Source organism: Lutra lutra, chromosome 2 (genome assembly GCF_902655055.1).
Source record: "Lutra lutra chromosome 2, mLutLut1.2, whole genome shotgun sequence".
NCBI lineage: Eukaryota > Metazoa > Chordata > Mammalia > Carnivora > Mustelidae > Lutra > Lutra lutra.
In genome coordinates this window covers 127,396,843-127,409,083 of record NC_062279.1, presented here as the reverse complement: position 1 = coordinate 127,409,083, position 12,241 = coordinate 127,396,843, and the positions used below count along the sequence as shown (strand labels likewise).

At 34.0% G+C, this 12,241-nt stretch overlaps 1 protein-coding gene across 4 annotated transcripts in view; it reads left to right on the top strand.

Moving 5' to 3' along the window:
- The window catches only part of SCLT1 (sodium channel and clathrin linker 1), a 190,491-nt gene that overhangs the window by 24,028 nt on the left and 154,222 nt on the right, over positions 1–12,241 (top strand). For all 4 annotated transcript variants that reach the window (XR_007125225.1, XM_047718435.1, XM_047718433.1 and 1 more), the window contains 3 exons: positions 1,786–1,844; positions 2,657–2,729; positions 6,384–6,439. Coding sequence is in view for 3 of the 4 variants with exons in the window: in XM_047718435.1 (XP_047574391.1) it covers positions 1,786–1,844; positions 2,657–2,729; positions 6,384–6,439 (188 nt within the window). In the remaining variant the exon portion in view is untranslated. The remainder of the gene's footprint in view (positions 1–1,785; positions 1,845–2,656; positions 2,730–6,383; positions 6,440–12,241) is intronic.

Genomic DNA, 12,241 nt, shown 5'->3' with positions numbered 1-12,241 from the left:
TTGGAACTTAAGAAAGCTTTCTCTATCCCAAGGTCAAAAATGCAATTTTTTTCAATAATTGTTAAATACTTTTTAAACATTTGGATCTTTATCTGTAATTTATTTTTCTGTATAGTACATGCTGGAATCTAATTTTATTTTGTTACCTAACACTGTTACTTAAAAGCAGTATTTTGTCTATTCAGTTATAATTTCACTTATTTTAGATATCATGTTTCTATAATTTTTTTTTAAAGATTTTATTTATTTATTTGACAGAGATCACAGGTAGGGAGAGAGGCAGGCAGAGAGAGGGGAAGGGAAGCAGGCTCCTCCTGAGCAGAGAGCCCGATGCAGGGCTCGATCCCAGGACCCTGGGATCATGACCTGAACCGAAGGCAGAGGCTTTAACCCACTGAGCCACCCAGGTGCCCCTATAATTTTTTTTTATCTATTTCTGGATTTCCTATGCCCTTCTGTTTGTTACTATGTCTGTACCACAGTGGTTTTTTTTTAATTATTTTTATTAATATATAATGTATTATTTGCCCCAGGGGTACAGGTTTGTGAATCGTCAGGCTTACACACTGTACCATAGTGTTTTAATCACTCTAGGATTAACAATGTTTTACTATGTATAGGGCAAGCCCTTTCCTCGTTTTTCTTTTCCATTCCCCCCCCTTTTTTTGGCCAGGTTATCTTGGCTATTCTTGCACATGTACTCATTCACAAGAACTGTAAAATCTGTGTAAGATAAAGTTTCATAAATGATTCTATTGAAATTTTGTTTTGGAATTGAACTTGCAGTGAATTTTAATGAATTAATATATTTACAGTATTGACCATTCACATATCCATGAATAGTATAGTACTATTTATTTATATCTTCTTTTATGTCCTTCAGTAAAGTTGATTTTGCAGTAAAGTTATTGCAATGGTCTTTGTTTTGTCTTTGTTTTTTATTCTCAAGTACTACCTTTTGTTATAGTAGTGAATAGAGTATTATTTCCTTTTACATTTTCAAATTATTGCTGGCATTTGGGAAAGCTGTTCTATTGATCTTCTATCTGATAATTTAGTGTATTCTCTTATTAGATCTAATAATTGGTAGATTATACATAGATTTCTAGGTAAATGGTCAAATTGTCTGTAAATAATAATAGTGTTATATCTTCTCTTTCAACATTTAAATTTTGAACTCTCTACCCTGGTTCCAATGACTAGAACCTCTATACAGTGATGAAGTTAGCAGTGATGGTGAGCAGCCTTATATTATACTGCATTTAATGCAGTGTTGTTGGTGTTTTACCATGAGAGATAGTAATTGATGTAGGTTTCTGGTAGATATTCTTTATCATGTTGAGAAAATTCTTCCTATTTCAGGTTTGCCGAGAGTTCTTATTATGCATGGATATTAAAATTTACCAAATAAACTTTTTTTTAAGATTTTTATTCATTTATTTGACAGAGAGAGATCACAAGTATGCAGAGAGGCAGGCAGAGGGAGAGGGGGAAGCAGTCTCCCTGCTGAGCAGAGAGTCTGGATGCAGGGCTCAACCCCAGGACCCTGAGACCATGACCCGAGCCCAAGGTAGAGGCCCAACCCGCTGAGCTACCCAGGCGCTCCCTATCCCCCAAAATAAACTTTCAACATCAGTTTAGATGATTACTTGTTTCTCTTCTTTTTAAATTGCATTAAGATTTTCTAAGGTAAAATTTTTAATTGTATTTAATTTTAAACTACCGCAAATTTGGGGTTTGGATGATATGAGAAAACATTTTAAAATGCAATATTCTCTGTTATAGAAAGCTGTCTTGAAAGGAGATGGGGATGACACGTTAGAAAACACAATAGTTGATCAAAGGTAAGGTTGAGTTACCAGAAAAATATTATTTTCTTAAGTATATTTATTATTGTTGAAATAATTCCTTTAGTATTAGGATGGTTTATTTCATAGTCTGCTATAATTAGATTTGAACATTGAATATACAAGTGGAAAAAAAGCCAGCATTTTTAATCTGTAAGAGTAGCTCTCAAATGGGGTAATTTTATCTCCCTCCTATTCATAACCTCTGGAGTTTCTAGAAATTGGCCCTCAAAAGTGGAGGGCTAAGAGAGACTGAAGGAAGAGGCAGACCACTCCAGATTGGTAAGTGGCAAATTTATTAAGCAATAGAACCTATTTACGAGGCTTGTCTTGGGAGAACACAAGACAGCTATATTTCCTCACCTGCCTGCCATAATCTTGGAAGCTTAAACTTGGTTCAGTCAGAAATACAGAAGGCCTTACCTGGGTTCACTTACATACCCAATATAGATAGCCTCAGCATCATGTTACTATCTTAAGGCTGTATCCTTGGAGCTGCTTCTGGAAGTGGGGAACACATATTCCAAGGGTAAGAGGGGGGGTGAGTAGCCTCCAGTTGCCCAGGTTCAGCTCAAGAATCAACTGGCAGTTGTTTTCTTGATGAACTCCTTCATTACCTCCCCTCCTTCGATATTTGACAATATCTGGAAGTATTAATTGAGCTAAGATTGAGAACAGGAAAAAGACAAAGTATTGATTGCTGTGGATACACTTATCATTAAAATGTTCATATTCAATTTCATTACGTATTATACATTCACCTATATTAAACAATATACCCTTTTTTTAATTACGTATTTTTTCTTTAGCTTTTTAGCTCCTCTTATTATTGAGTATGATAAGCATCTGGAAGAGCTACACAGGCAGCTGAAGTATTATCAGGTATGAAATCATAGTTATCAAGCTTTTTATAATATTCTATTAAAAAGGTAAAATATACTTTTCAAAAACATTGATGATGAATAAAATATTTAGCTATAACTAATCAATTCTTGGCTGTCTATAAGAGAGAAAGTGTAGTATGTGTGTGTGTGTTTTAAGATTATCTTCAGTTTTGCTTTTTAATCCAGTGTTTCCTTGCTCCTGATATCTCCCAAGAAGATCTCCTAGGTGCTTGAAGCTCTTAAACTCATTATTATAAGGTTATATCTTTATTTTCCCCCAGGGAGATCCAAAACCATTTCATACTTTTAGACCTTTCTCTTTACCCTCATCCTACCTGTATTTCCCATTACTTAGAGAATGGATTTTTCACCCAATTTCAAGTATTATGTCCATCAGATTATAGATGCATTTGATCAATTTCTAATATAGGCTTAAGCTATGGCATCTTTTTTCTGAAATCCTCTTTGTAGTCAGGGTTTATTTTAGGAGTGAACAGAGTGAAGAAACTGAGGACACTTCTATATCCCAGAATTTCTGAGATTAGGATATACAGCAGGCTCATGGAGAACTAAAATGATAGCACAACATTGCTCAAGATATAATCTGAGTTTCAATGATTGATATTTTTAGAATATACCTAATACTTATAATCTGTTTCTTTGATTTTAAAATGTTTTTTACATTTTCCTCCCAAACTTTGACCTTTCTGATCGTTGGATAACCATATAAAGGAAGCATTTGTTCAAGAGATGCTGTATGTCTCAAGCTAAGCTCACCAGAAGGTGGTAAACTTCTTAGAGTTTGAATATACTCATCATTGTGTTTGGTTTAGATACCAATCCCTGGATCAGTTCACTTGGGTAGCAAGGTTAACTTAATTTAATGCAAATGAAAGTATAGCATGTTTTTATATGGGGCTGTAAATGTGACAAACACTAAAAACTTTATATCTCTCTCCACTTCATGCAGGGACAGCAAGAGATCCTACCATATGCTTTGAAGTCTAGTGCATAATACGCCCTCAATTTTTGATGAATGAATTAAAAACCAGGACTTACTAGAACAAGATGATTAGATCTAGCTTAACAATCTCCTACTTAAAAATTACTAGATTGACAAAGTATTTTACTAAAAGAACACATAATGCTTTCATTTTCTAAAAATAAATTAGGTTTTCCATTGCATTTGATATGATTTATACTTTCATTTCCAGGATTAATCCTCTAATATAAATTTACAGAGTGATCCTGTAGACCCAAATTTCAAAAACAAGCATTTCTTTAAATTGCAGTTACTGTCTTATTTTAAGTTAATTAGGTGTTTTCCTAGTCTTTACTATGGGCTTTTTTTTGCTTGTGTTCATTTAAGTTCGAACCTATCATAGTAATGACTTTAATCTTTCTAATTGACAATTAAAGAACAATAGAAAGCTCTGTTCTGCACAAATGGCATTTTGCTTTTCTTTTTAGAGCTAGTGAGTTTAAAGTTTCTGCTGAATTCACTCAAAATTGCTATAATGACATATTATGTGGTTCAATTGTTATAAAATGGGATAACTAGTTATCTTGAATTAAACTTTTAAATGTTTAATTTTTTATAATCTATCTGATTCATATATCTCTTTAATCAGCTATTTTACTAAGGTGTTTAACTTCATTCCCCCTTCTAACATTCTCAATCTAAGAGTGATTATTGAATTAATTACAAGAGAGAGAAAACTGTAGCCGAAGGCCCAAGGGTCTGTAACAAGAGTAGTTGCTACTTTTACAGAGGAAAAAAAGATGCTGACAGATAGATCTAAGAACAGTTGCTCACATGGATATTACTGACTAGTACTAGTTCTTAGGATTTATTGACCCAGTAAAAAGAATAGTTTATCCTGAAAGCAAGAAAACTATCACTATATTTCTTTATATGAAAAACTTCCTTCCAAAAATGTAAATAAGGGAAAATTTGATAATATAAGAGGTACTGCTGAGATTTTGTTTCCTTCCAACTATTAAATATTTTGGAATATTTGACAGTAAAGAATCTTTAGTGTGATCATAATGATTCATCTTTAATCGTAGCTATTATATATACATTCTAACTATTTGAGTAATTTGAGTAAATATTTTTTAAGATACACCAACCTTTTTACAACTTTTAAAGATCTTGCAAGATTTTGCAACTTTTGTTGTTGTATTTTTTAGCGGCAAGAATCAGGATAATTACTACAATAAAATACAAACCTCTTAGTTACCATGGCTTTCAAGAACTGCTGCCTGCCTTTCCAATTTTCTTTCACTGCATCATGACTCAATGTATGGTTACTTCTTAGTTATCTGATAGTGAATTCATTCATTTTAATTTAATTGTGATTCATTCACAGCAAGGACCTGGGAAAGGTTCACCTTTCCTAAAGCCAGCTTTGTATCTAGAGTTGGCTGTTACTGATTTCCTAGCCCAAGCTTCCACTAGCTTCTCTGGTTAGGAGAGGCAGAAGGCAGAAAGGGAGGCAGAAGGGGTTGGAGCATTGCCTGTTCCGCCCTTCCCTTGCCAGGTTCACTCCAGGCTTGGCTCCTCTCCTTTAGCCTAGGTTACTCAGTCAAGATTAATGGACATACCATGAGTTGATTGCAATTTTGTTTTAAGTGTGATTTTACATGACCTCCTTCCTGCTCTCCCCTAGCCCATTTACTCTCATTGAGAGCTAACAACAATGCCTGTGTTCTAATATTTTTTGCCTCTTTGCTTTTACACATATTTCTCCCTACTTGAAATGCCTTTTCTTTCCTGTTGAGATTTTACAATCCCTTCATCTCCTCAGAGAAAATTAATCATACCAAACTCATTCTCTTTACAGTACATATTTTATTCTCATTTTTATATGAATTAGTGATTTTTTTCTCCATTTTTCCTATTAAAGTATATGTTGGTGATGATACAGGTTTACCAACGTTGTATGGTGTGGAGAGTTTAGACAGTTAATAAAGATGGCAAATAGACTGAGCAAATTACTGCTAAAGATCTCTATTTTCTTTTTCACCATTAACATTTTACTTTTTCAAATACAAGCTCTCATCTGGGCTTCAACTAAACTAAAGTGGATTAAGAATACATTCAGGCGGGCGCCTGGGTGGCTCAGTGGGTTAAGCCGCTGCCTTCGGCTCAGGTCATGATCTCAGGATCCTGGGATCGGCCCCGCATAGGGCTCTCTGCTCAGCAGGGAGCCTGCTTCCTCCTCTCTCTGCCTGCCTCTCTGCCTGCTTGTGATCTCTTTCTGTCAGATAAATAAATAAAATCTTTAAAAAAAAAATACATTCAGGGTATGGGGATCATCTGGTATTTTTTATAGTGACATACTGAGGAATATCTCTCATCTGTTTTTTATAAACATCTACAAATCATAGGGCTGCATTTGTGAGTATTTCTCAGTGTGTCATATAAATATTTTCTTTATATTTCAAAATGAGTGTTTTATTATATATTCTTTATGTATTATTCTGTGTATCATTAAAATATCCAAATTTACTAGTGCTTATTATTAGAAGTAAAGAATCATTGTTTCTTATCAGTAGCCTAGTGCCATAGAATCTGACTGCTTAGATAGGAATGGATTACATAATAGAGACCCATCTACAAAATATATTCAATATTTTAATCTTTCAGAAACATATGGGTGAGATGAAACTACAACTTGAAAATGTCATCAAGGAAAACGAAAGGTAAATCAATTTAACTGTTGATTCTTTTATTGTTATCCTAGGTAACTTTTATTGTTCTTATTTGCTATTTTATTCATATAGTACACTGGTTATGAGTGCAGACTCTGAAGCCTGATAGCCTGTTTGACCCCTAGGTCCATTACTTACTAGCTATGCAACCTTGCTTGGGCAGTTACTTAACCTCTTTGTGCTTTAGTTTTCTCATCTATGAATTAGAAATAATTATTTCATAGTGCTGACTGTAGGGGAAAATAGGGTATATAATAAACACTTTATAAGTATTAGCAATCATTAATAGTATAGTTATTTTAGTCACGTATGTTATGAAACATACTGATAAAACAAAAACTGTCAACCCATCATCCAGTTAAGAGCTAAAAGAGGTTAACAGTACTGGTATACCTACCCGTGTTTTCCTTCCCTATTCATTCTTCTCCTGACCTCTGCTAGATATTAGCACTTTCTTGAATTTTGTGTTTATCATTCCCTTGCTTTTTAAATTTTTTTAATAAGTGTATGTATTCCTAACAAATTATTCAGTTTTGTATTTTTTAAACTATATAAAAGTGATAATCATTTAGTCTTCTGAGACTTTTTTTTTCTACTCAGTATCATACACAAACAAGCACAAGCGTTTCAAGGGATAATCTTGCTGGGTCATAGATTATGTAAATATTCAGTTTTACAATATAACACCAACTTAATTTGCAAAGTGGCTGTACCAGCTTACATTCCCGCCTGTGATATTTATGAGTTCTTACTGATCTACATGTTTTTTATCAGCACTTAGTCTTACTAGGTTTTTAAATTTTTGTTATTTTGAGTCTTGAATGGTTTTTCATTGTGGTTATAATTTAACATTTCTCTGAATCTAACATTTCCCTATAATACTAATATGGTTGACCATTTTTCATATGTGTATTTACCCATGTGATTTTCTTTTCTCATTAAATGCTTGTTCATTTCTTTTTCCCATTTTCTATTTACCTTTCCCTTATTAAATTGTCAAAGTACTTTATATACCCTGTATTCTGAATATTTGTTGGTGTGCCAATCTGTGTCAATGTAAAAATACTACTATAAACGATAACCATTGTAGAAATTTCAGAGAGGAAGGAATTTAGTCACTTACCTGTAAGTGCTACTAGGTCCCTGGTTTTAGGATGATAACTTAGGGATTGTGAAATGGAGGTTGGATATTTATGTTGCTGCCACCATCTCTGTTGCTACTCCTACATTATCATTTCCATAAAGCTGGAGCCTTGCCATTGGAAAGTGAGGCACAGGGTATTGACTGTAAGAGACACTCATGTCTATCCAGTTTTGCTTGCTATCTGTCATACCAGTAGAGGAATATTCTCAGCTCACTTCTATTTTCCATATCCCCCACAAGTGCTTCTCACTGGTAAAACTTTAATCCTATGCACAACTGCAGCTTCAAGAACCTCTGAGAAATAGAGTTTTCGACTTTCTGCCACTGTGCTAGAGGCTGGAAGATGAAAAGGGATGGGAATGAATAATGTTGCTGCAGTACCGTACAATAGGTGTTTCCTGTCTCTATTCCCAGGTTATGATAGGTTTCATGAAAAGAATTTTCTATTTTGTTTTTAATCTTAAGATAGTTGAATCCAGCTTTCTTCTTATGGTTGTTATTCTTTGTGTCTCTAACAAATCCCCTCTCAACCGGTGATCATAAAAATCTCCTGTTTTTTGCTTAAAATGTTTAAAGTTTTATTTTATCCGAAGTTTCTTAACTTTAACTTTTAAAGATCATACAGCTGGGCTGAAATCTGATATGTCTTTTGTTGTTGACTTGTATAACTAGACCGAAAGGTAAAGAGATAATTTTTTTTTTTAGTTCTAAATTCATTTAAAACACGGACTCTTTTAAAGCTGGCATTCTTTTGTATGTATTTTGGTATGTTATATAGCAGTTGCCTTTTTTGTTGTTTAATATAATACATGTTGTTCTTTAGAATAATCTAGAACTCCCATGGAATTTGTATGTCTGGTTTTGACCATTTTGTCATCTTCTCCCTTCAATTTTAAAAAATATGTTTCACTATTTCTCCTTTTCTCTAATTTCTGAAAGCTTCATATATTTAAGCTACTAATGTTGGCTGAAGTGTAAATAAATCCTTTAATTGGGTTTTCAATTTTTCTTATTTGTTTTTCCCCCGGGAAAAGCTTTTCTAACTTTAACTTTTTATGATTTACTATTCTTTCTCAAAAAAGTTATTAAATAAACTATGCTATTCCTAATAAAGAACATTGCTAAGATTTCTGAATCACCAATGTATGTAGATTAAGCTTGTATTTTAATGTAATGGGAATAGAAAAGGTACTATATGGTCTAGATAATCATTGTATTTCCTGTATTTGATTCCACATACTTACTTCCTTTCATGTCTGGTTCTTTTTAAGCCAGTCTTTTAAAAATCTGCCTTCACCTATTTAATAGTAATGTCATGTCTCATGAATGTATTTATTCCTAGTACAATAGGAAAAGTGGGAACAAATGGATTCTGAGCTTATTATAAAGGCATTTTTGGTAACTGGAAAATTTCTCGGTTTTAAAGTGAATTCTTATTATGTTTTTAGGGCAACATCCTACCTTTAATTATGTGTTGCAGTTAAGGATTGCAAAATCAAGAGTTTATCATTTTTAAGGAAAGTATCTTAAATGTGTGTACATAGTCAGTTCTGAATAATGGAAGCTAGCAGTGACATGGATTGTGTAGTAGTATGCAATTCTACACTGTTGGGTTTTAGAAACGTTTTAATATTTACATTTTTATATGGGTGGATATAATGTAAGAATTGACTACAGATAGGAAATAATGAAGTCATTTTAAATCAGGCTAAGGAAGAGGTGAAAAAATACTTTCCTTCCTCCCATTTTTAAATTTGTTCTTTGAAATCCAGCTTCTGTTGAGAACATATATTTTGTTTTGTCCTTTTTTTTTCCTGTAATACCATCTTTTCTCCTCAGAACTTATCAGAGGAAATAAATTGAATGCAGGATTATATGTACCGCACTTTCTGGCACTAAATACTAATTTTTTATTGTTTATTAAATTATTATTCAGGCTATTCATTTGTTGTCTCCATATGAGCCATTTTTAATTCTTTCATTCAGCTCTGATTTTATTCCAGTGCCCATGTCCTTGGGGGAGAAGAGCTGCTTCCACAATTTTAGATGATAAGTCTTTTATTTAAACTAGTTTGAATTTATTTTTACCAGGGATTGGTCTAGGAATGAACACAGAACCCTACTTTTAGCCAGTGAAGTATAAGAGAAAGTCTGTTGTAGAGCTTCTGGTAAAGAATCTTCTCCCTGATTAAAAAAAAAAAAAAAAAAAAGTGGCTGGCAAGAAGAAAGCTTTACCTCCTTCCAGCTTGTCGTTTTAGAAAGTGGTTTATGAAGTTGGTAAAACCATTTTGTATCCATGGGGGTAGATATGAACATTGAAAGAAAGGAATTGAACTGCTGAAACAAATCTGGAACCACTTACCCTTCTGATTTATTAGATGAGGTAATAAAATATTCATTCAGTCATTCATTTATAAGTATTTATTGGGTACTAAGTAAGTGCCAGGCACTATTCAAGTGAATACATCAGTGATACAGTGATAAAACAGACAAAAATGACCAAACATCCTTAGGGTGCCTGGGTGGCTCAGTCGGTCAAGCATCAGACTCTTGATTTTGGCTCAGGTAATGATCTCAGGATCCTGGGATCGAGCCCGTTGTTGGTCTCCCTCCTTAGTGGGGAGTCTGCTTGTCCCTCTCTCCCTCTGCCCTTCCCCCCACTAGTTTGTGCATTCACTCTCGCATGCTCTCAAATAAATAAATAAATCTTTTTTAAAAAATGTCCTTATTTTTTGTTAGGCATTTTGTTACTTACAGCCAAAATATACTAACTGATAGGCTTAATTGAATCTGTCAAAGATTCATAAACTACAGCCTGTGGATCAGATTTGGCCTGCTATCTCTTTTTGTAAATGAAAGTTTATTGACTCACAGCCACATTCATTGATATATTGTCTGTAGTAAACACTGCTGTTCTTGAGTTACCTGAGATCTGTGAGGAAGAACATCCCAAAAGTCCACCCAAATCCTAAGCTTTATAAAGTGTTAAATTTCTGTTTCAAATCTCATATAAAACCAGAGCTACCCTGATTTCTCTATGTCTCTGTTTATAACCCACTTTACTGTTCTTTTTTTTTTTTTTTAAAGATTTTATTTATTTATTTGACAGAGAGAGATCACAAGTAGACGGAGAGGCAGGCAGAGAGAGAGAGAGAGAGGGAAGCAGGCTTCCTGCTGAGCAGAGAGCCCGATGTGGGACTCGATCCCAGGACCCTGAGATCATGACCTGAGCCAAAGGCAGCGGCTTAACCCACTGAGCCACCCAGGCACCCTACTGTTCTTTTATTATGTGCATATACATACTCTCTTACCATGGTTCCCTTTGATTACTAGTCTCTCGTCACGCCAGCCTTCTTATTTGGCTTTCTCAAACCTAGCAAACCAGTGTTCCCCTGAAGACCTTACCTAATACTTTTGCCTAGAATACTCTTCTCTAGAAGACTAGTAGGACTGTCTACCCTTTTTTCAGCCCTTTTTCAGGAAAGCATTCCCTGACTACATTATTTAGCTATTTCCACCCTCTTCTTTTTTTCTATAATACAATTTTATTTTATTTATGGCACCTATTACTACTTGAAATTATTTTTTTGCCTTTTTGATTATTTTTTTGTCTTATCTACCAGAATGTATTCTTCATGCGAGCAAGGCCCTTGTCTATTCTTTTTTACTGCTATATACCTAACACCATTGAATAGTGCTTTATCTTTTATGTAAAAACCATATAATTCACTTTTTATAATTTCTAGATTGAGTTTCTTTGAAGGGTAAAACTTAGAGATCCTTTTGATCTCCTTTTATCTGTGATTTTATAATTTTTCTGACTTTTTGTAAATATTTTACTTACCTCTAATTCAACAGTAATTACTTAACGACTCATCTTTATTGGGCATTTTGTTTTCAGTTTAGGTTTCATGGGGAAAAAAACTCTTTTATAGTTTAATTTTACCACTTTGGGTCATATTTAATTAAAGTAATAATAACGGGTTCTTGCAGCTATGATGTAGATTGACTGTTCCAACCTCTTTTTAGTATGCCTTCCTGTATTACAGAGGCTGGAAAGCTGAAAACTAGCTCAGGATATGAATTAGGTTCCGCTAATGATAAGTACTTGTAGGAGACCTAAATTAGGAGATAAGTGGGAGGGAAAGCAGTATCTGAGGATCTAATTTTGTGGCTGAGATCTAACAAGTGTACTGTAGCGCTAGAGCTGATAATTCTGGGCAGCTTCTGTTTTTGCCTTTTTGATTATTTTTTTGTCTTATCTGCCAGAATGTATTCTTCATGCGAGCAAGGCCTTTGTCTATTCTTTTTTACTGCTATATACCTAACACCATTGAATATTAGCTTCTATTGAAGCTAAAGTAAGTTGTTCCTACAGGCAATAACTCTCAGACAGTAACATCCTAATCCCAGGATCTCAGATGAAAAGGTGTGAACTTGGAACCATCAGTTGGTGTAGTTGCTTCCTGATTATCTAGCTTCCTAATTATGGCCCACATATAAGTGGGCCATAGTTAGATCTTAGCAAATCAGTTTAGCTAAACCAGTAAGATTGACTTTTTCTAGAAACTGCACTAGAAAATAGAGATCAACTGATCAGTGGTGACAGCAGGAAAAATGAACACTACTAGTTAATAATAATAAAAATA